We start from the raw sequence: 25,059 nt of genomic DNA, 5'->3' as shown, positions 1-25,059 counted from the left end.
TCAAGTTGCAGAATGGAATTTTCACCCACCACCAAAAGATTAATTTTCCAATACCCTCATCACAGGAGCTCACGCATGAAAGATAGAGTCGAAAACTTTGCCATCCCCCATTTCACTGAGTGTGTCATCTACATTCGGAGAACAGAAATCAAACTCAAAAGTTGAGACGGAACACAACATTGGTCGCTGAAAGGAAATCTGGATCTGAATTATTTTTGTCTCCACTTGAATTCCACTTTGGAAAACTTCAGACGAACATTCAGAATCATTTTATTTTTTTTGTGTCTCAAACTGAAAGTCTCCAAATACATTGAGAGGTAGAAATTGGAGTGTTGATTCCATTGAAAATGTTAAATCGACAGTAATGCTGTACAATACACTCAGCACATACAATGCTTGCCCATTTGGTGTGATTTTGTAGAAACAATTTGCGCTGTTGAAGACCTGGTAAGAATTCATCTACCCAGTGATACCAGCGGACCACATTCAGTTTGTAATCGAAAAATTGCATCAGCAAAGAATCACCAGTTCTGGCTGTCTCGACAGTAGAAAACACCACCACCACGTCTTAAGATTTAACTCTTGAAAGCAGATCCCCTCCACCTTTGATCAGACTACCTCTAAATAATGACAACATGGCACCAATAGATACGAAGTACGGTTTCCCAACACCAAGGCAAGGTTAACTAATCACGAGGGATTTCCAGTTCTTCCGATCCAAATCTCTGGTGCAAATCGTTACGGAGCAACTCAAGCCCTGGCTCGACGGGGGAATTCAAAATGGTCGCCATGCACAGAGCCACTGGCCAACTGGAATGGCGGTGGACGTGGGGACATCACAAAGGAGTTGGGGTACGTCGACTCGCTGCTGCTCCGATTCCCTCACTGGAGAAGACTAAGCAAATCTCACGCGGGAGACAGACAAAATCGTTTAGCATGGGGAGATGCACCAAAAATAAAACATGGAGGAGCTCCGGAAGGTTCTTGTGAAGTCCATGCATTCCTTTTCTCCAATTACAATTCGCGCAAGGCTTTTGGGTCCAAATATCCGAAACAAGAATTCTCTTTGTTTTTCTGCATGGTCGAGAAAGCACACCTTCCGAATCAGAGCTTCGAACGTTGCCTGCAGTTACTCTGGTCAATGCCTAATAACGTAGCTCCTGGAGTTTGGCAACAACGTCAGTGCAAAGTGGAATCTCCTGCACTGGTTATGATGATCCCAGCGATGCCAGGGAGCTGCCCGTGCCGAGGGCAATGATTATTCAATCCCAGCACGTAAGGGGACAAGAGTGCGCACGCACGGCCTGTCCCCCGTCAATAACCGGGGCAACGCAGCAATCAGTCCGCTCAAAAGAATATAAATAAAACTTGCCGCTCGTTGAAACAAAAATTACATCAAAACAGTGAGGTATTTAATTGCTCCGACATCCACCAGCTTCTTCAGAAAGAGCTGCTCGTGCGTGACATTGTGCTCTGAGTTCTGAAAAGGAAAGAGAAGTTATTATAACAGGACCGGAACGCCACGCTTATCCGCCCCAGTAACAACAAGCTCAACACACAAAGATTAGAACCACGTAAACTCCCACTTCATCCCATCTGCCAGTGTTTGGCTCTGAACGTTATATGTCAGGTGCTCATCCAGATACTTTTTAAAGGATGTGAGGCAACCATTCTCCCAGGCAGCACCTTCCAGACCATCACCACCCTCTGGGTACGAAAATTTTTCCTCACATCCCCCCGACATCTCCTGCCCCTCACCTCGAATCTTGTGACTGATCCTTCAACTAAAGGGTTATCCACTCTGTCCATGTCCCTCATCTTGTGCCCCTCGATCAGGTCGCTCCCCCTCAATCTTCTCTGCTCCGCTGAAAACAATCCAAGCTTACCCAACCTCTTTTCATAGTTTAAATGTTCCATTCCAGGCAGCATCCTGGTGAATCTCCTCTGCAGCCCCTCCAGTGCAATCACATCCTTACTGCCATAAGAACATAAGAAATAGGAGCAGGAGTAGGCCATCTAGCCCTTCGAGCCTGCCCCGCCATTCAATAAGATCATGGCTGATCTGAAGTGGATCAGTTCCACTTTCCCGCTTTCTCCCCATAACCCTTAATTCCCTTGTCTATCAGAAACCTATCTACCCGTGACTTAAATATATTTAGCGATGTAGCCTCCACCACTTCAACGGGCAGAGAATTCCAGAGATTCACCACCCTTTGAGTGAAGAAGTTCCTCCTCAACTCTGATCTAAACTGCCCCCCGCCCTTATCTTGAGGCTGTGTCCTCTAGTCCTGCTGTCCTTTCTAGGCAGGAAGAATCTCTCTACCTCTACCCTATCCATCCCCTTCATTATCTTATACGTCTCTATAAGATCCCCCCTCATCCTTCTAAACTCCAACGAGTACAGACCCAGTCTATTTAGTCTCTCTTCATAGTCCACAGGACATTGATAGTGAGGGATTCAATGATGGTAATGCCATTGAATGTCAGGGGGGGTGATGGTTAGATTCTCTTTTCTTGGAGATAGTCATTGCCTGGCATTTGTGTGGAGCAAATGTCATTTGCCACTTACGAGCCCGCACCTGGATATTGTCCAAAACGTGCTGCATTTGGATATAAACTGCTTCAGTATCTGAGGAGTTGCAAATGGTGCTGAACGTAATGCAGTCATGGTGAACATCCCCACTCACAATGGAGCGAAGACCATTGATGAAACAGCAGATAATGACGGAGTCTCTGACCACAGGAACTCCAGTGGTGATTATTTAGTAAGTAAAAGGGCAGCTCCCAGTTTAATTCTAACTCAAAACAGCAAGAGTTAAAGCACGGACCTGTTTAGGTTTGATAAGAATAACAAGCTGACTTTTTATTACACCTTGACATAGTTGCATGACCAGGGATATGACAGACCTGACCCCAAGCTAAGGATAGTTATGAGTGCGTGGGGTGAGTTGGGCAGTTGGACCCGTGTATAGGGTTTAGCTGCTCCAAATCTCATAGAATCATATTCCTACAGTGCTGAAGGAGGCCATTTGGCCCATCAAGCCTCCACCAACAAGAATCTCACCCAGCTCCTATCCCCATAACCCCAGGTATTTACCCTGCTCGTCACTAAAGGGTAATTTAGTTCGGCCAATCAACTTAACACGTCCATGTTTGGAGTGTTAGAGGAAACTCATGCAGACACGGGGAGAACATGCAAACTCCACACAGTCACCCAGAATTGAACCTGGGTCCCTGGTGCTATGAGGCAGCAGTGCTAACCACTGTGTTACTGTGCAACTCCCTTCACTATTTCCTGTTCAAGCGGCCCTTATTGCCATTTTAACAATCTGACTGGACACAACCAAGTATCTGACTAATAATAACAATATTACTAAAAAAAGCTTGCGGTTAACATAGTGCCTTGCAAAATTTCGAGGCATCTCAAATCACTTCATAATCAACAATCAAGTACTTTGGAAATGCCGCCACTATTGTTACACCAAAAAACAGCCGTTAATTCATGTATCGCGGTTCCACAAACAGCAATGCAGTAATGACCGAGTAATCTGTTGGTTGAAGGATAGATATTAGCCAGGCCACCAGAGAGAACTCCCCTGCTCCCCTCTGAATTAATGCCACAGGATCGTCTGCATCCACTGGAGAGGGAGTAGTCGGTAAGCTGGAGGGAGGGGTGATGGAGGAGTAAGGAGAGGGTGAGAGGTGAAGGAATGTGGGAGGGAGGGAGGTGGGAGGGACGGTGAGGGGGAGGAAGGGGCAAGGGAGGCAGAAAGGGGAGGGAGGGAGAGGGGAAGGGATGGAGTAGAGAGTGGGAAGGTGGGAGCGAGCGGGGGGAGGAAGGCTAGCTTTAACATCCGACAGCAGATTCCTCTGACAATGCAGCACTCCCTCGGTACTGCAGGGGTGCTTTGGCCTAGATTTCCTGCCCGAGGCCTGGAGTGGAGTTTGAATCCACTGACTCTTTAAATCGAATACTTACAGACATTTCTTTCATGGTTGTTTTGCCGTAGTAATGAATGGGAGTATTTTGTTGACTTATTGGGTAACCAAACCCCGCAACATGGACCTCATCGCAGTAGTTCAGAGCCACAGTGATGGCGAGAAAGCCGGTGGTGGGGTGCACAGGTTTCTGTCAATGTAAAACACAAAGACATTGAGATGGAGATGGTGTGTCTGGGCGACAGCTATGCTGCCACTACCCCCAGCTCAACAATAATGAAAGCGAATACTGTGGATGCTGCAGACATGAACTAAAAACAGGAACACAGGAACATAGCAATTGGGAGCAGAAGTAGGCAAATTCAGCACTTAGAGCCTGCTCCGCCATTCAACTGGATCATGGCTGATCTCTGGATTAAAGCAAATTACTGCGGATGCTGGAATCTGAAGCCAAAAGAGAAAATGCTGGAAAATCTCAGCAAGTCTGGCAGCATCTGCAAGGAGAGAAAAGAGCTGACGTTTCGAGTCCAGGCGACCTTTTGTCAAAGGCGTAGAAAGTGGGAGATATTTATACTGCAGGCTGGGGGAATGAAAGATGAGTCATCGCCACAAAGACCAGGGAAACCAGTTAATAGCTGTCCCGAGAGAATAAAGGGCGTGAATGGCCAAACGGGGGGTGGGGGGGGGATGGAATGGATGGGACAAAGAAAAGATTTAGAAAAGGGGGAGATAAGATAAGGGGTGCAAAGTGGGGAGAAAGGAGTGAGAAGGAGAAAAACTCATCTTTCACCTCCTCCCCCTGCAGTATAAATATCTCTCGCTTTCTACAGCTTTTAACATTGACAAAGGGTCATCTGGACTCGAAACATCAGCTCTTCTCTCTCCTTACAGATGCTGCCGGACCTGCTGAGATTTTCCAGCCTTTTCTCTTTTGATTTCATGGCTGATCTCTCCCTGGTCTCAAATCCACTTCCCCACCATGTTCCCCATATCCCTTTAACCAATCTTTTATTAGAAATATATCTATCTTCTTCTTGAAACCATTTAATGATTCAGGCTTCACCGCGCTATAACGCAGCACAAATTCACTGCCCTCTGTGAGCAGTAGCTCCTCCTCATCTCAGTGTTAAATCTACCGTCTCTCAGCCTATACCTGTGACCTCTTGTTTGAGATTGTCCCGTAAGAGGAAATATTTGGTCTACCTTTACACTATCAATCACGTTTAGAATTTTATATACCTCAATCAGATCCCCTCTCGTACTTCTAAACTCCAGTGGGTACAAGCCCCAAGCTGTTTAATATCTCCTCATACGGCAACCCCTTCATCCCCGGAATCAGGCTGGTGAACCTCATTTGAACTGTCGCCAAGGCTTCCACATCCTTCCTCAAATGAGGAGACCGAAACTGGGACAATACTCCAGATGTGGAATTTTACCAGCACGCCCACCCGAGGCTCGTAAGATCTCACCCGACGCCAACAGAGAATGCCAAGTCTCGCCCCCCCCGATTCCGGGGGAGACATGCTGGTAAAATTCTGGCCATGATCTCACATGCGCCCTTTACAATTACAGCAACAGTTGTCTACTTTTAAAACAGGAAGTGCTGGGAAAACTCAGCAGGTCTGGCAACGTCTGTGGGAAGGGAAACAGAGTTAATGTTTGAATCTAATTTTTCTCTTCATCTCACTCAGCCCCAGATACTACAGGCGCTAATAAGGGCACAATTTTTAATATATATCCCCAACAATGATCAGTGGATCAGAGGTAAGTAGTAAAATATTTTGCTGAGTTAACTGGAAGAATAAAGTTACACAGCGAGCAATCCTGATCCTGCTGAATGAACGGCTGGTGATCTGAACACTGTCTTTAAGATCACTAAGGGATATTATCCGGTTGACACAGGGACAATTTCTCCCCTGCAGATTTCAGGCAGATTCGTGAACTTCAAGATGTGTGGGAACTGGATGGGGCCATCCATATATCCGATAGGAGAAGTTACTCAGGCAACGGCGAGGATGTGAAACCTGTTCTCACAAGGAGTTGCTGGGGCAAAGAGCATTTAAGGGAAAGTTAGAAGTGTACATGGGGGAAAGGGATGGAAGGATGGGTTGGAGGAGGCTGTCGTGCCGCACCAAGATCAGACAGGTCAGTCTGGGGATATTTCTGCTCTGTTTCTAAGTGATTCTATATAAATAGTAATTCTGTATACTAACACTTGAGCCTGGCCTTGCCATATAAACAGCTACTCCATTCTGATCACATGATCAAAGTTGACACCGTTGCCTTAATATTTGCCTTGCAAAGCAAACATGGACTCACACTATCAGAAAGGCTCAGTATTAGACTATCGGACACTTCCTGCAATGTTTCCAATGTTCCCCATGATAGTGGAGTCCAGGACCAGGGATCATAGCCTGAGGACAAGGGAGAAACCTTTCAGAACTGAGGTGAGGAGAAATTTCTTCACCCAGAGGGCGGGGAATGTGTGGAATTCACTCCCACAGAAAGTAGCTGAGGCCAAAACGTTGTGTGATTTCAAGAAGAAATTAGATCTCGCTCTTGGTGCTAAAGGGATGAAGGGAAATGGGAGAAGATGGGAATCAGGATATCGAATTTGATGATCAGCCATGATCAAAATGAATGGCAGAGCAGGTTCGAAGGGTCGAATGGCCTACTGTGTGGAGTTTGTACATTATCCCCGTGTCTGCGTGGGTTTCCTCCGGGTGCTCCAGTTTCCTCCCACAGTCCAAAGATGTGCGGGTCAGATGAACGGGCTATGCTAAATTCTGCCTCAGTGTACCCGAACAGGTGCCAGAGTATGACAGCTAGGGGATTTTCACAGTAACTTCATTGCAGTGTTAAGCCTACTTGTGACAATAAATAAACTTGTAGAATATAATGTGGTTTTAGGAATTAATGGCTTACCTATCGAAAACGGGGAAGAAACCAAATAAGAATGCACCTCTAACAAGCCAGAGCTGATAAGGGCGGCACGGTGGCACAGTGGTTAGTACTGCTGCCTCACAGCGCCAAGGTTGCAGGTTCAATTCCAGTCTTGGGTCACTGTCTGTGCGATGTTTGCACATTCTCCTCATGTCTGCATGGGTTTCCTCCGGGTGCCCCGGTTTCCTCCCACAGTCCAGAGATGTATGGATCAGATTGATTGGCCGTGCTAAATTGTTTCTTAGAGCAAAGGGGATTAGCAGGATAAATGTGGGGTTACAGGAATAGGGCCTGGGTGTGATTGTGGTTGGTACTGTAGGGATTCTATGATTACAGTTCAAAAAAAAGTGTGATGTCTAATGAAAGGATGGGTCACTTTGACTTAAAACAAGTCAGAACAGAAGGGTAAGGGCCATAAAAAATGGGTAGAGAAACTTAAACCATAGATGATTGCTAGCTGCTTTGGGCTGATCTTATAGAGGCCTATAAAATAATGAGGGGCACAGATCAACTGGATAGTTAATATCTTTTCCCAAAGATAGAGCGGCACGGTAGCGCAGTGGTTAGCACTGCTGCTTCACAGCTCCAGAGTCCTGGGTTCGATTCCCGGCTCGGGTCACTGTCTGTGTGGAGTTTGCACATTCTCCTTGTGTCTGTGTGGGTTTCCTCCGGGTGCTCTGGTTTCCTCCCACAGTCCAAAGATGTGCGGGTTAGGTTGATTGGTCACACTAAGAAATTGCCCCTTAGTATCTAGGGATGCGTAGGTTAGAGGGAGTAGTGGGTGTAATATGTAGGGATATGGGGGTAGGGCCTGGGTGGGATTGTGTTCAGTGCAGACTCGATGGGCCGAAGGGCCTATTTCTGCACTGTAGGGTTCTATGTTCTAAAGGTAGGGGAGTCTAAAACTAGAGGACATAAGTTTAAGATGAGAGGGGAGAGATGCAAAGGGGCAATTTTTTCACACAGAGGATGGTGAGTGTCTGGAACAAGCTGCCAGAGGTGGTAGTAGAGGCGGGTACAATTTTGACTTTTAAACAGCATTTAGACAGTTGCATGGGTAAGATGGGTATAGAGGGATATGGGCCAAAGGCGGGCAATTGGGACTAGCAGTGGTTAAAAAAGGAGCAGCATGGACAAGTTGGGCCGAAGGGCCTGTTTCCATGCTGTAGACCTCTGTGACTCTATGATCTATCTGTGAGCCTTTTGGTGAAGATATGGAGTGGAATTTTCCATTCCCGTCTGCCACGGGAATCATAGCAGGCGGGACAGGACCATGAAAAAGTCTATTGACCTTGGAGGGGACTTTCCAGTCTTCGGGCAAGCGCAGCTGGAGAATCACCCATGGTGCAACCTTTGCAGTAGGAGCAGTCCAGGGAGTTAAAGCTAAATTCATTAGAAAGTTTGGTAAACCCTGAATCCATTTATTTCTTAGGATCAAAGGAGGAATTTTAAATGAGGGATACTTAATCTAAAGGGCTGTTTGAGGACATCCCAGAGCATGTCAAGTTGTCATGGAGAAGGGTGGAGCTGAAGGATGTTCAATGAGTCAGTGTAGACTTGATGGGCCGAATGACCTCCTTCTGCACTGTAGAGATTCTATGATTCTATGGTGATAGTAGCAAACTAAACAGGCTGTTCCTGTGCAAATTCTTTGCACAAATCCAGGTTCTTGAAGCTAAAGGGCAATGAGAGTTTCACCGACTCCACGAAGAGCACTTCAAACTCACAAATCATAAATCGTAACTCCACCACCTTCAACATTCACTCCCTCCACCATTGACACACAGTGGTAGCAGCATGCACCATCTACAAGATGCACTGCAGCAACTCACCAAGGCTCCTTCAATGGGTGCCTTTCTAACCTGTGACCACCACCTGGAATTTTCCTCTCCAATCCACTCACCCCTGACTTGGAAATGTATCGCCGTTCCCTCACGGAACAAGGTCCTGAAACTCCCTCCCTGACAGCACTGTGGGTGTACCTACACCACAGAGACAGCAGCAGCTCCAGAAGTTAGCTCGACACCACCTTCTCCAGGGCAATCAGGGTTGGGCAATAAATGGTATCCGAGACAGCGACACCCAGAACCCGTGAAAAAATTTTTAAAAAATATCCTTACCTTCTTGGATTTGGGAGGCACCCTCAGTGGGATCTTCAATAATTTGGTAGCAGCTTGATGGATGTAATAAGGGTTGAGGATCCGGATATTCGAAGGATTTGCTTCCCAGATTAAGGGTGGAGGTTTCCAGAAACCCTTCCTCACCTGGAACAGAAACAAAGAGTGCAGGTTTAGGGCAAAGAGTAGACGGGGCCTTCTCTAATACTGCTCAGGGGGATCTCTGTGGCCTGTGTGGCCCAGACCTTCCCTTCTCAAATGAGGAGTGCAGAGAAATGTCGAGTGTTTGTCGGACATGCAGGGCACTCCGAGCAACAGCCAATGGTGTACTGTTTACAGAACACCTATGGTAAAGTGACAGTAACTCAATAATGCTTGTGAGGAAAGATTAACTAGACTGGGCCTGTACTTGTTGGAGTTTAGAAGGCTGAGGGGGGGATCTTATAGAGACTTACAAGATAATGAAGGGGCTAGATAGGGTAGAGGTAGAGAGACTCTTTCTGCTTAGAAAGGAAAGCGGGGGGGTGGCAGTTTAGAACGGAGTTGAGGAGGAACTTCTTCACTCAAAGGGTGGTGAATCTCTGGAATTCTCTGCCCGTTGAAATGGTGGAGGCTACCTCGTTGAATATATTTAAGTCACAGGTAGACAGATTTCTGATAGACAGGGGAATTAAGGGTTATGAGGAGCAGGAGAGAAAGTGGAACTGATCCACTTCAGATCATCCATGATCTTATTGAATGGCGGGGCAGGCTCGAAGGGCTAGATGGCCTACTCCTGCCCCTATTTCTTATCTTCTTATAACGGGCAGTAAATGAGAGGGTACAATAAATGAGGGTACAAATTTCAGATGACCAGCAAAAAAGCCAAAGGGAGCATGAAGAAAATACTTTAAACAATAGGGGCAGAATTCTGTGTCCGTGCTGATCTAAAAGCCAGAAATTCCCCCTCGACTGTCAATGGAGTTTCACACTGTCTGCAACCCACGTAAAATTCCAGTAGCAGGCAGGATGGGAGAATTCCGGCCTCGGTGTTTGGAGTTTGCAGTTAACTGCCTGATAAATGGTGGATACAGATTCAACAATAGACTCACAAGAGGCTGAATAACTACTTGGGGTAGATATTGTGTGGACGGGTGCAGGGCAGTGGGACTGAATGGATAGCCCTTCAAGAGCTAGGGGCAGGCTCAATTCTAACTCGAGCAATTCAATATCTCTTTGGGGAATGGAATATTCTGACCCCCATGCCCCTCCCTCCTGGGATCAGGATCAATCCAGATTATCTCAATGACGGTTGATTGACTCCACTTGAGTTGTAGCCCAGTGCAACTCATCAATGTGCATGGGCAAGAGCCCTGGCACCATCTGCTGGCCATCCAGTGCTTCCTTGGTACCTCGGCGGCTCTATATTTTTACTTGTGGGTTGTGGCTGGACCAGCATTAATTGCCCTTTCAGCTGAGTGGTTTGCTGGGCCATTTCATTGGGCATGTAAGAGTCAACCGCATTGCTGTGGATCGCATGTAGGTCACACATGGGTGGGACAGCAGGTTCCCTTCCCTAAAGGATATTAATCAACCAGATGTCTATTTATGAAATCAACATTTAATTCTAGATTGTTATTGAATTCAAATTTCACCATCTGCTACGGTGGGATTCGAACCCCAGTTCCTGGTGGATTACCCTGGGTCTCTGCATTACTAGTCCAGTGACAACACCACTACCCTCCCCAAAAACGGCACGGTAGCACAATGGTTAGCAATGCTGCTTCACAGCTCCAGGGACCTGGGTTCGATTCCCGGCTCACTGTCTGTGTGGAGTTTGCACATTCTCCTCGTGTCTGCGTGGGTTTCCTCCAGGCGCTCCGGTTTCCTCCCATGGTCCAAAGAAGTGCAGGTTAGGTTGATTGCTGAAATTGCCCCTTAGTGTCCTGGGATGCATAGGTTAGAGGGATTAGTGGGTAAATGTATGGGGGTAGGGCCTGGGTGGGATTGTGGTCGGTGCAGACTCGATGGGCCAAAGGGCCTCTCCCTGTACTGTCAGGTTCTATGATGATCTATGAAAAACAGAGTCTGCAATACTACAGGACTGGGGTCCACTGATGGTGAAAGGATTGCAACTGAACATAGCATGTGATATGCATGGTCTTGGACACACTAATCTCATTGGCAAGTTCAGGGATCGAACCAGAGACCTTAGTATGAGTATCACCACACTCTGTATGAGCTAAACAGCCAGCTGCTAATGCAGTGACCACAGGGGGTGCTGCATGGACACTGACAGCGCTGAACAGTAATCCCTAGCATCTCATTGGCTGACAGTGGAATAGCGGGGAATAACAAGCACCATCCAAACCCACGCCCATCATTGCATCGTCACTGACCCCACGGACAATCAAACTGTCAGTGAATTTCTCTCCCAAATCCCTGGGAATCATGTTTCCCATCTTGGGAGCTGAAAAACCAGGACAAGAATGGCAGGAGCGCCATGATGTGGGGAAGTCAAGTGAAAAGCCACATTACTGAGGCAAACCAATGCAATGTCTGAAAGTATTACGTCAGGAAGCCACTTTGAACCTTGCCGCAAACTATGCCAACACAAACCCTGGGGTAAAGATACTCTACCACTTACTTATGTCTGGCACATTTCCACTGGTGTGGCGTTGCTGGCATTGGACTGGGGTAAACACAGTAAGAGGTCTCACAACACCAGGTTAAAGTTCAACAGGTTTATTTGATAGCAAACCCACAAGCTCTCGGCAGTTTCGGAACAGCGTTTCCGAAAGCTTGTGGGTTTACTATCAAATAAACTGGTTGGGCTTTAACCTGGTGTTGTGAGACTTCTCACTGTACATTTCCACTGGTCCATTAGACTCATTGAGTCATAGCTTCCGAGGAGTGCCAATCAGCCAATTGCTCCTCTATTCCTTTTCACTTACACTAAAATGGATCTGCATCTTTCCTGCCTGACCTTGGGAAGTCTGAACAACGCAGTGTAATAGCTTCCTGGTGCCTTCAATTGAATCCATTAGATCCGTTAAGGGGAACACACACTCCATTTTTACAGCACTAGCTGCCGTAAAGCAGATCAAGTTAAAAGCCTCTTTGAGGTGTCAGGGTGAAGGTAAGTGCGTGAGCTAAGTGGGTAGGATGGGGGGGCATGGAGGTAGGCTGCGAGGAGCGTGGAGGGGGTTGGGTGGTCGGCAGCGGGGGTGGTTGGATAGTATCACTAATAAGAGACACTCTAACCCTGGCACTCAATGATGTAACCATCACTGAATCCCTCACTGTTATCATCCTTGGGATGATCTGAAACTCAACTAGACTCACCACATAAACACACTGGCTACAAGAGCAGGTCAGAAACTAGAAACACTGCAGCGAATAACTCACCGCCTGACACTCCACACAGACTAATCACCATCTACAAGGCACAAGTCAGGAGTGTGATGGAATACTCCCCAGTTGCCTGGATGGGTGCAGCTCCAACAACACTCAAGAAGCTCGACACCATCCAGGACAAAGTAGCCTGTTTGTTTGGCACCACAAATATCTACTCCCTCCACCATCAACACTCAGGAGCAGCAGGGTGTACTGTCTACAAGATGCACTGCAGCAATTCACCAAAGATCCTTAGACAGAACCTTCAAACACTTTCATCTTGAAGGACAAGGACAGCTGACATGGGAACACCAGCACCTGCAGGTCCCCTCCAAACCACTCACCATCCTGACTTGGAAATATATCACAGCTCCTTCGCAATCGCTGGCTCAAAATCCCGGAATTCCCTACCTAGCAGTATTGTGGGTCAACCCACAGTACATGGACTGCAGAGATTTGAGAAGATACCTCACCAACAGCTTCTCAAGGGCAACTAGGGGTGGCGGTAAATGATGGCCAGCCAATGATGCCCGTGTCCCACAAATGAATTAATAATAGTGGAAGGAGCAGCAGACGGTCAGTGAGCAGGGGGGTGGAATTGAGTGGTCAGTGGGGATGTGGTCAATGAGGTGGGGCTGTAATTAGGGGATCACCAAGGGTGTTTGGGTGTGGGTTTGGGGTAATGGAGGGCCAGTCAGGGAGATTAGGAGCATAATCAATGCGTCGGGAATGTAGTCAAGGAAATAGGATGGCTGGTTGGGGTCAGTTGGACGATCAGGAAGATAGCCAAAGTTTTGGGGCAGTAGTAGAGTAGTTGGGAGAAGGGGTTTTGGGGGAAACTTATGTAGCATGTTAGGAGAGTGGTCAGGGTTTGGGGGGCACTGTGGGGGTGGTTTCTTGTAGGGATAGCGGGGTAGCCAGGAGATCTGGATGTGGTGGAGTAGGATCTGGAATGGGGCAGTCTACAGTCACTCAGGACTTAGAAGTAATTTTAACTCTTCTCCTCTTCCCCCAGTAATGATTCCTTTAAAATCGATGATTCCCAATGTACGGTCATGGGAAGATTGAACTTCCAGGGCAATTTGCGTGCGATCCTTACATGGGGACCTCTGAGAGTTCAGCGCATCTTTGGCATACACCCCTCCCCACCCCTGGCATGGAGATCGGGAAGTATGAGGCATTATACATTGAGCTCAGTGGAAATTCCCCATTGGCAGTTAACTAGCAGCACTAGTGGGCACAAGGCTCAATAACAATAATCCACACTCAACTCTTTTCTCGTTATACAGGATCTCCCTCAGCCACTGGGCATCCACCGGCTTAAAAGGTAAGAACACAAGTAGCGTGCTGGGGTCGTTTTCGATATTCGGTTCCTTGGCTGCAGACTCAGGATAAAAGAATCGCAGAGTGGTCTTGCTGCCAACATCTTTCTCGTAGCCTCGGACAGGTGCATCATTTATTCTGTGGCAATAAATCAGAGAACAATTTACAAGCCCACATCCTAACCTCTGCCATCAGTTATCAGAAGGATGCTGTCCGTAAGTTACCTTTCTCCCTGTACCTCGCCTTGAAGGTTCTTGGTACGTGATTTTCCTTCTCTCTCTCTCTGCCTGAGTGTCCTCCTTCAGCTAATGATACTTAACCGCAACTCAAGCAGTGCAGTCTCCAGCCCTCGCATCCCGCAGCTGTATACCAAGCCTCTTCTCATTCTCTGCATTGTTCGAAGATTGGAAACCCACAGCTCGTTAAGCTTACACTCCTTAACCCTGGGGTCGAACATAAGGTGCTGCAGTGCCAGGATTGCACTGCATGCACAGGTTAACATGTTGGTGGCCACACTATGGATTGGCGGTGAAACAGATCATGCTCGTTATTCTTCAACATGATCCCGGCTGCTGAAACATCAGCCTCTGTTCACTCACCGACACTGAGTCCCAGTCTAGCACCGCGTACCCAACAGGTTAAAACTCTCATCTTAATGTTAACAAACACCCTTATAACCTCATCCCTCCCAATCTCCCAAATACCTCCAACCAGATAACTCTTTGCCCTCAGTTTCTCTGTAAGTCTGCCTTCTGGAACGTTCTCCATTAGCTTTGCTCCACTGTTGGTGATGTGGAGATGCCGGCGTTGGACTGGGGTAAACACAGTAAGAAGCCTGACAACACCAGGTTTAAGTCCAACCGGTTTATTTGATAGTAAACTCACAAGCTCCACTGTTGGTGCACATGCTTTCAGTTGCCTCAGCCCCAGGCTCTGGAATTGCCTCCCCCTTATCCTTTAAGCCCTCCTCTATCCAATCTCCAAACCTGCCTCAGTGTCGAATAATGTCTGATTGCCCTCCTGGGAAGGAGCTTGGGATATTTTACTTTGTTAGGGATGCTACGTAAATGCAAGTTGGTGCATGCACCAAGGAAAGGCATTGGGGATTCCTTCAGAGGAGGACAAAAGGAGACTGGGACAGTAACCGCTCACGTCGCAGTTAGGTAGCCGATCTACCCACTCACACAGAGACAGAGAGAAGAAAACATATCCAGGAAAAGCAGAGAAAAATTAAAGAAATGACACACCACTCACCGAATCACAACATGGTATTCATTGATTGTTTCTCCAAGAGAGCTGTTTCTCAGAGTGTATCCATTGCCAATGATGACACATTTCTTACAAGCCAGCCTGATAAAAGACAAGACCTTCAATAAACAGGAGTACTTCACTACAATAACCAAGCAAGTAAAACTACTCAGAGAAAGAATGGAACAGGAACACAGTGGTCAGCACAGCTGCCTCACAGCACCAGGGACCCGGGTTCAATTCCAGCCTCGAGTGACTGTCTGTGTGGAGTTTACACATTCTCCTCGTGTCTGCATGGGTTTCTTCTGGGTGCTCCAGTTTCCTCCCATGATCCATGGATGTGCAGGTTAGGTGGATTGGCCATTCTAAATTACCCCTTAGTGTCCAAAGATGCATAGGTTAGAGGGATTAGCGGGTAAATGTGTGGGCTTGAGGGGATAGGTAAAATATTGTCTTAGAGTCAATGTGGACTCAATAAGCCAAATGGCCTCCTTCTGCACTGTAGGGATTCTATTCCATTCTACGGTAACAGTGCACTTGGCTCATTAATTCTTTGCTAAAACAATCGAAAATTAATCCCACTGCTTTGTTCTTTCCCCTTTGACCTGGATCTCTGCTACAATTTATCTACCTTTAAAAGTACAATAGTCTAAGCTATTTCCTGTCGTAAATCTTATATCTCTAAAATGGACAATTTGATCTAACATCACTAATGGCTGCCTGCTGATCTGGCATTGGCAAACGGTTACTCCTCGATGTCGGATTATCTGTTTCTAGTCAAGCGGGCTGACGACAGAGTCACATTCAGTTGAAATTGGAGATGACCGTAGTTAAAGGCAAGCTTCAATTATGCAAGACATTCCCAGCTGGGGTGTTATGTTCCTTCCTGAGCTTCACACTCAACGATTATCTGAAAGAATTTGGCAACAGCACGGAAATATTTCCTCCACTGGTTTCACGAGTGAGCGACTACAGTTACGTGGAGAGACTGGAGAAAGCCACTTTGCTTTCCTCAGAGTAGAGCAGGCTTAGAGCAGATTTGCAAGAGGTGTCAAAGATCCCCCAGGCTTTCAATCTAACTCATCAATATATATTGCGGATAGCTGGGGTCCCAGCACTGATCCCTGCAGTACTGCACTAGTCACTGTCTGCCACTTGGAAAAAGACCCAAGTATTTCTACTCTTTGTTTCCTGAGTGCCAACCAGTTTTTTTATCCATCTCAATACACTATCCCAATCCCATGCCCTTTAATTTTCCATGCACTAATTTCTTACGTGAGATTTTGTCAAAAGCTTTCTGAAAGTCCAAATAAACTACATTCACCGGCTCCCCCTCATCAACTCAACTAGTTACATTCCCTAAGAATTCAGTAGATTTTTCATAAATCCATGCTTACTCTGTCTAATTCTGCCACTGCTTTCCAAATGTTTTGCTATAAAATCTTTGATAACAGGTATTAGAATTTTCCCCACTAATGGTGTCAGGCTTCCTCAACCTCCTTCTTAAGTAGTGCAGTTACATTAACTACCATCCAATCTGTAGGAACTGTTCCAGAGTCTATAGAACCTTGGAAGATGACCTCCAATGCATCCACTATTTCTCAGGCCACTTCCTTAAGTAGTCTGGGATGTAAATTATCAGGCTCTAAGGATTTATCCCATTAGTTTCTCCAACACCATTTCTCTACTGATACTAATCTCCTTCAAAGAACAAAGAACAAAACAGCCCGAGAAACAGGCCCTTCAGCCCAACGAGCCCACGCCGCCATTTTAACATTATGAGTCCCCCCTCCACCCACGACCCTTCTCTATGCTTATGGCATTCCACATTGAGGGAAGACTAATTTAGGGACAATTTGTTACACCAATCAGCCTAAGAGCACATCTTTGGGGTATGGGAGGAAACCAGAGCACCCGGAGAAAACCCACGCAAGCACAGGGAGAATGCGCAAACTCCCACAGACACCGGCCCAAATCCATGTATCTGCACAGCAAACAGCGATAGTCACTGAGCTATCGTGTTGTCCAGCATCTGGTCCAGTTTAAGCGTACACTAACGACGTGAAGTACTAGGCTATTCTCGAAACAACCAAGAGCAGCCCTTATACGACCCATCGCGTGTATGCCCCTTGTTGGACAACAAGGCGGACCAAAGCACCTGTGGATTAAAAGAGAAAAACATCAGTATCATCCACATCCTTATACATTCCCAGGGACGTCCCAAGGCTCCTGAACCTTATTTAAAACAGTCCCCTATATCCCTCCATCTCCCACTGCTCTTCAGTTCCTCCCTCTCACTAAACCCTGTGTTCCCCAACATTTCTTGTATCTTACTTGTGTCCTTCTTTGTGAAGACAGAGCCAAAGTTTGCATTCAGTTGGTCAGCCATTGCTTTGTTCCCCATTATAAATTTCCCCGTTTCTAACTTGTCAGGGACCCACATTTGTCTTCACCAATCTTTTCCTAGTCACATATCCATACCTATGAGCTTGATGGGATGAATGGTCTCCTTTGTGCTGCACTGTGAGCTACATAAACGATTAGGTACAACATATCAACACGTCTCATTGATGAAGGCCTTACCTGCTTATATTTTCAGGCATGTCATACTGTATTTTGGCCAATATCTTGTTAATAGTTTGTTCTGGAAAGAAAATGAAAGGTTCACAATGATATAATCACCTGGAGGGATTTGTTAGTCGCTACCCCACTGTCTCCTCCCACCTGGACTCATGTACACGCTTTTTATTTTCACAGGAGTGTGGCGACTAGGGGATTTTCACAGAAACTTCATTGCAGTGTTAAGGTAAGCCTACTTGTGACACTAATAGATAAACCTAAACCTAAAACTTAGTAAGTGGGCGGCATGAATGATCCTCCTTAATCTCAGTGGGCTGCAAGATTGAAATCGGGTTTATTCACTAACCATAATCACGTGAATAAGATCAAATACATTTAATGCATGCTGAATATTTCATAACAAGTTGTGGAAAATGCTCAATCATTTATATATTAATAGAACTGTCATCAACTTCAAGTGTTAAAAGCAGAAGTAATATTGACACAGAGGGAGCTCACGGCTCTCACAGTCAATGTTGTGAGCAATCAGCACAGGTCCTTTTATGAATGAAACCTCTCTGGCTCACCCAGACACAGAACTGACAGCACAGAAAGAGGCCACTCAGCCCATCATGACGGCACTAGCCAAAAGTGAGTTGGCCCATTTAGTCCCACTTTCCAGCTGTTGGCAGTCTAAGTTACAGCACTTCAGGTGCAAATCCAACAATTTTTAAAATGTGGTGGGAGTCCCAGACCCCACCACCCCACTGAGTGAAAAACCCTTTCCTCAGGTTTGAAGGAATTGGTAGAAGGATTAGAAGGGAACGCATGTCCTTTTGGTTATTGGCCTCTCCGCTGGGGGAGAATAGATTGTTCCTGCCCACTCTGCCAAGACATCTCCTAAAACATGAATTCCACCCATCTCCCACGTGAGGAGATTTTTCCAGGTCAGTAAAAGTTGCCTTCAACACATTGGTCCCTGGAACAAATTGTTGGCTTTTCAAGGCCAATAACATGGGCAGAATGTTACCCACACCTGGGACGGGATGGGGTTGTAGGAGGGGGAGGGTGTAGGAGTGGGCCACTAAAATCGTGGGGAGTCATGGACAAATCGCCTCCCAAGCCATATCCTGCCAACAGGGAGTTTTACTGAGACCATGACCAGGAGAAATCAGGCAGAATGCCCCAACCCAGGGAAGCAGGCAGTCAGTTGAAGGAGGTAAAATTCCTGTGAAAGGACCACTTCACCGTGCAGATCCACCCTCCCTCCACCAGGGGAGGCTATCAGCTAAGGCAGCATCCTTAGGAAGCATTTTAAAGCAAAAAGGAGATGATCTGTGGCCGCAACAATACCTACCCTCCCTCACTCCTTCAACAGAGGGGTTTTCACTCTACAACTTGGTCTCAGAAGTGATTTGAAAGAGGTATTTTCTCGCTATCCTACTGTGCCTTGCAGGTCCCCTGCCTACCCCCTCCGGTGGGCACCATTCCTGGTGGCACTGCAGACACAGCCTGCCCTCTGACTGGGTTGATGGTTCCGGGGGGGCAGCCGGCCATCCTGAAGAGCCCCAGTGGCAATCACTTGACACCGGTAAAACGCAGAGGGATGGACGGCTGTGCGTGCCAGCGACACACAGTTCCTGCTGACGTTGGGAGTATCCGCCCAACAGGCAAAACCAACGCCACAGAAATCCCCCAGGACAGGAGGTGAAGGGGAAAGGGAGACTTTCTGTTCAAATGGGAGGTCACTGGCCACAGGAGTTGAAATGTTCTCCTAAATTCCCCACGTGACCTCCCGAAGGAGAAACCTCGACACGCAAAGTGCAATTTTGTAAGAATTTAGTTAGTGCCGAGAAAACCCAATCATCCCAGCGATCTCCAGCAGGAGGAAGGTGGAAGAACTTTAACATTGAAGAAAGCAGCAATGATACTTCAAGGGGAAACAACAGAATGTGATGAATTCTTGCCAAGAGGCTGATGACTTGATAATCCCACAAAGAGGTGTTGATGGATGAAATAAGGAGATGATATTTCCACAGGCAGAAATTATTGGCAAAATAATCAAAGGGCAGATGGAGAGATTTATTTGTTAGGCTCTTATGATCTGGAATGCAGGGCTGGGTTTAGTCAAGGTTGGAAAGGTTACTGCCAAGAGCACAGGCAGAACGCTTAATAAATGATCTCAGTATCAGAGGCCAGGTTTGGTCAATGGCCATTGTCCCCCAGAGTGATTTAAAACTAGGCAGCCATTGAGATACACTCAGAGGCAGATGGTGATCTTCCCCATTTAACCTGTAGATAACCGGTCTCGTTCATTATCCTTTGTTGAGCTTAGGAACCCACTGACAGGTTGGACGGGACTTTCCAGCCCCACTCGCCTCAAAACCGGAGAATCCCGCCCGATGTCAATGGACCTTTGCATGAGTTCCCGTGGTGGGATAGGGGAATTCTGGCCAGTGTTTTGAACAATGGCAGGGGTGAACCCCACATGCTTATTCAATTCAGAACTTCCCAGAAGGTTGTTGCTAAGCAAAGTGCAGCCTGCGGCCTAGCAGCCACCTTTCGTTTTATCCATTCTCGGGACATAAGTGTCGTTGGCTGGGCCAGCATTGATTGCCCCATCCCTAATTTCCCATGGCTGTGCCGGGGGTGGGGGTGTAACCACGTTGCTGAGGCTCTGGAGTCACGTGTAGGCCGGACATACAGTAAGGATGGCAGGTTTCCTTCCCTAAGGGACATTAGTGAACCAGATAGGGTTTTATGATAATCAACAATGGTTTCATGGTCAGCATTTTAATTCCAGATTTTGTTTTGTTGAATTCAAATTTCACCATCTGCCATGGTGGGATTCGAACTCAGGTCCCTGCAGCATTGCCCTCGGTTTCTGGATTACTGGTCCAGTGACAATACTACTACGCCAATGCCTTAATAGTTCATCAGTGCCCATTTTAGATTTCCATATGAACATAGAGCCCATATTTAAAATTATGAATAAGACATCCCTCCAATGGACAGAAGTCCCACACAGGTGAGAAATGGTCCCTATTGGGTGCCGAGCTGGCCTCTCTGCAAAAGGCTGATCTGGCAGCATTCCCACTGCTAGCAAGAATAGTTTGACCATTGGAAGACATCGGGAGGACGTCACTATTCCCCGGCACCATTTTGCCAGCCTTCCTACCCCTCAGCCCATCCGCAAAAAGCCCGGAAAATTCCAGCTGAACGGGTGGCAGCGGCTGATACAACGACAGCTTTCAAGGGCAAAATGGAAACCCTTGCGTGGCTAAGAGGAAAGAACTGGGCAGTGGGTAATTCTTCCAAAGAGCCAAAAGAGGCATGATGGGCCAAATGGCCTCCGTCGGTACGGGATCGGTTCATAACTAAAGAGAGAGCAGCCCGATGGGGGCATAGAATTAGAGTGAGGGGCAGGAGAATCTGTAAGGAGTGAAGGAAAACAAAAATCATTGGGAGGGTGATGGGAATCCGGAATACACTGCCTGGGAAGGGAGTGAGGCCGGAAACCTTACAACCTTTAAAATGTATTTGGATGAGCACTTGACATCATAACATGGGACACATGCAGGAAAATGGGATTAGCACACCTTTAGTCTGTGCTAACAACTACCACTAAAGGTGTGCTAATCCCATTTTCCTCTTTTGCTTTGATAATTTCATAGAATCCTCCAGTTCAGGAAGAGGCCCTTCGGCCCATCGAGCCTGCACCGAACACAATCCCACCCAGGCCCTACCCCCATATCCCTACATATTATACCCACTAATCCCTCTAACCTACACATCCCTGGACACTCAGGGGCAATTTCTTTAGCACGGCCAATCAACCTAACCCGCACATCTTTGGACTGTGGGAGGAAACCGGAGCACCCGGAAGAAACCCACGCAGACACGAGGAGAATGTGCAAACTCCACACAGACAGTGGCCCGAGCCGGGAATCGAACCCAGGACCCTCGAGCTAATGGATCTGATCTGTTAAAGCCAATCATTTAGCAACAGTACAGATGGGCCTTTTTTGTACGTAAGACCCTGTAACTATAACAATAAACTGACGGTACTGTTGCTAAATGATTGGCTTTAACAGATCAGATCCATTATCAAGGCGTAAGCTTTTAAACTCTTCATAGATGCTCGACAGGTATTTAATTTGTGGGAATTTTTTGGGGGCTGATCAGTCTATTAAAGCTTGGCAGCATCAGCAATGTTTTACAGGTGTTCTGCAGCCTGTTCCATATTAAATCTGAATGGTTTTCAAAGCTGGACAATTGAATTTCTAGTTGCTTTCATTTGCATTTTGCAATGAAGATCAGACACAGTAATATTGCAAGGGCCAGAACGCTTCCTTATTTTAGATAGGTATTTATTATGTACTCTCACAGCCCCAACCAAAATAAAACTCCCTCTCCTAATAACCTCCTTCAATTAATGGCAGCTCCCCGAACATAACAGCGAGGCATTCTACCCTAGTCCAGATCCCTCACATAGCACTTGGGGCGAATGGGATCAAAGGTTATGGGGAGAAAGCAGGGTTAGGCTATTGAGTTGTACGATCATAGAACATAGAACATAGCGTGGTACAGGCCCTTCGGCCCTCGATGTTGCGCCGACCTGTGAAACAACCTTAAAGTCCATCTAACCTACATATTCCAATATCATCCATATGCTTATCCAATGACTCTTTATCCAACCCTTTAAATCATGGGCGCGCACGGTAGCACAGTGGTTAGCACTGCTGCTTCACAGCTCTAGGGTCCTGGGTTCAATTCCCTGCTTGGGTCACTGTCGGTGTAGTGTTTGCACATTCTCCTCGTGTCTGCGTGGGTTTCCTCCAGTTTCCTCCCACAGTCCAAAGATGTGTGGGTTAGGTTGATTGGCCATGTTAAGAAATTGCCCCTTAGTGTCCAGGGATGTGTAGGTTAGAGGGATTAGTGGGTATAATATGTAGGGATATGGAGGTAGCGCCTGGGTGGGATTGTGTTCAGTGAGGACTGCACTGTAGGGTTCTATGATTCTATGTAATGAATGGCAGAGCAGGTTTAAAGGGCGAAAAGGCCTCCTCCTGCTCCTAACTTGTATGTTTCTATTCTGATTTCAATTCTAGCACAAACTTGTGATAAAATCAGAAAGTGTTGGAGAATCTCAGAACAGTTCTGACAACATCTGTGGAGAGTAAACAGGGCCAACTCTAATCAACTGGCTTTTAAAAGATTCCCACAAGATAGAGATGGATTTACCCTCAAACAGCCGCTCCCAATCTACATTCCCCAGTTCCTGCCTAATATTGTCGTAGTTTGTCTTCCCCAGTTCAGCACTTTCAACCAAGGGCTATCCTTACCCCCTTATCCATATCCACAAGTAACTTATACCTTAAGAAATTATGGTCACTGTTCCAGAAGTGCTTCCCCACTGACACTTTGATCACTGGGCCAGGTTCGTTCCCCAATACCAGGCCCCATTCCTAACAAAAAGAGAAAATGCCGGAAAATTTCAGCAGGTCTGATCTGTGGAGAGAGAATAGAGTCAACATTTCGAGTCACGATGATCCCCGACTCGGAATGTTGGCTCGGTTCTCTCTGCACAGATGCTGTCAGATCTGCTAGGCAGGATTTTATGGCTTCACTCAAACGAGGAAATTCCCGCCTGAGATCAATGGACATTTCCATTCTCCGCTCCAATTCCATGAAGGGCAGAGCGATAGAATTCCGACGGCTGAGATTTTCCAGCATTTTCTGTTGTTATTTCGGATTCCAGAGTCAGCCTTGTCTTCATAGAATCCCTACAGAGCAGAACGAGACCATTTGGCCCATCGAGTCTGCACTGACCACAATCACACCCAGCCTCTATCCCCACCTCCACTGCACTACTGTGATGCCAAGATCCTGGGTGGCACAGCGGGTAGCACTGCTGCCTCACAGCGCCAGGGTCCCCGGGTTCAATTCTGGCCTTGGGCCACTGTCTGCATGGAGTTTGCACGTTCTCCCTGCGTCCGTGTGGGTTTCCTCCGGATGCTCCTGTTTCCTCCCACAGTCCAAAGATGTGCAGGTTAGATTGTTGGCCATGCTAAATTGGCCTCAGTGTCAGGGGGATTAGCAGGGATGCAGGAATAGGGCCTGACTGGGATTGTGGTCTGTGCAGACTCAAAAAACTAATGTTTTTTCTCTTTAAATTCACAGGTTTTAAGTCGGTCCGCCTTGTTGTCCAACGAGGGGCATACACGCGATGGGTCGTACTAGGGCTGCTCTTGGATGTTCGAGAATAGCCGAGTGCTTCATGTCGTTAGTGTGTGCTTAAACTGGACCAGATACTGGGCAACACGACAGCTCAGTGACTATCACTGTTTGCTGGGCAGACACAAGGATTTGGGCCGGTGTCTGTGGGAGTTTGCGCATTCTCCCCGTGCTTGCGTGGGTTTTCTCCGGGTGCTCCGATTTCCTCCCACACCCCAAAGATGTGCTCTTAGGCTGATTGGAGGTAATAAATTGTCCCTAAATTAGTTTTCCCTCAATGTGGAATGCCATAAGCATAGATAAGGGTCATGGGTGGAGGGGGGGGACTGGTAATGTTAAAATGGTGGCGCGGGCTCGTTGGGCCGAAGGGCCTGTTTCTCGGGCTGTTTTTGTTCTTTGTTCTTTGATGGGCCAAGTGGCCTCCTTCTGCACTGCAGGGACTCTATGACTCTATGATTCACTGACCGTAACCCCCCCCAACTCCCCACCGACTCTGCATCTCGAGCAGATGATGACTCTGCCAAGGAGAAAGCAATGTCTGAGGAGGCATCTTCAAGCCTGGTCCCTCGGCAAGACTTGCCTCACTCTCCCTCTTGGAAATGAGTGGAAGGAAATGGTTGAAGTTTGCTCACCGCTGCCTTTAATTCCGTACGGTAACTCATTGCTGGCGGGGTCTTTCTGCATCCACCATAAATTCTTTAAGTTCAAGAATAAGTCGGTGTTTTGGGTGAAACTGAAAGAAAAATAAAAGGAGGATGGTTAAATCTGGCAGAGACACAAATTTGGAGAGTGGGGTCTCAGTGTGGGGTAAAGGTGTCAAAAGGTGACTTACTTCGATATTACCTGCTTGCTGCATGTGCTTGAATACCCAGCTTGACAATTCAGTTTATCTTCCACGCTGTAACTAAACAGAGTTCAATTTTAAACACACAAAAGGAAGGCTGTCGCGCCCGGGAGAGGTGGGAACCAGATGGCACCCTGACCTTTCAGCTCTGACCTTCAACCCAGACCATCCTGACGGCGTTCCGGCTCCCTCCCGCTGAGCCCTGTATAAAATGGTCCTGTGCAGCCTCAGTCCACATCATCGCCGAACCTCAACATCCACTCCCTCCACCAGCGAAGCTCAGTGCCCTCAGCGTTCACCATCTACAGGATGCCCTGCAACAGTTTGCCAAGGCTCCTTCCGCAGCACCTTCCAAACCTGGCACCTCGAAGAACAAGGGCTGCAGACACCAGCGCTGGCGAATCATAGAATCATAGGAACCTTACAGTACAGAGAGAGGCCATCCGGCCCATCGAGTCTGTACCAGCCACAATC

General features: G+C 47.2%; 1 protein-coding gene across 2 annotated transcripts in view; it reads right to left on the bottom strand.

Annotated features, from left to right (window-relative positions):
• Nucleotides 1–246: 246 nt before the first annotated feature.
• Nucleotides 247–25,059, bottom strand: part of LOC145359969 (CMP-N-acetylneuraminate-beta-galactosamide-alpha-2,3-sialyltransferase 4-like) — an 87,568-nt gene continuing 62,755 nt past the window's right edge. The window contains exons 4-11 of one of the 2 annotated variants that reach the window (XM_080214873.1): nt 24,574–24,645; nt 24,374–24,474; nt 17,529–17,589; nt 14,952–15,047; nt 13,646–13,835; nt 9,003–9,146; nt 3,980–4,129; nt 247–1,480 (exon numbers count right to left, since the gene is read on the bottom strand). In XM_080214873.1, coding sequence (XP_080070999.1) covers nt 1,391–1,480; nt 3,980–4,129; nt 9,003–9,146; nt 13,646–13,835; nt 14,952–15,047; nt 17,529–17,589; nt 24,374–24,474; nt 24,574–24,645 — 904 coding nt within the window. In that variant the 3' untranslated portion in view covers nt 247–1,390. The remainder of the gene's footprint in view (nt 1,481–3,979; nt 4,130–9,002; nt 9,147–13,645; nt 13,836–14,951; nt 15,048–17,528; nt 17,590–24,373; nt 24,475–24,573; nt 24,646–25,059) is intronic. The other variant, XM_080214874.1, reaches the window with a different exon arrangement.

This window comes from Carcharhinus amblyrhynchos, chromosome 29 (genome assembly GCF_965287045.1).
Source record: "Carcharhinus amblyrhynchos chromosome 29, sCarAmb.v2.hapA, whole genome shotgun sequence".
In the NCBI taxonomy this organism is placed as follows: domain Eukaryota; kingdom Metazoa; phylum Chordata; class Chondrichthyes; order Carcharhiniformes; family Carcharhinidae; genus Carcharhinus; species Carcharhinus amblyrhynchos.
This window is presented reverse-complemented; position numbering and strand designations above follow the sequence as displayed.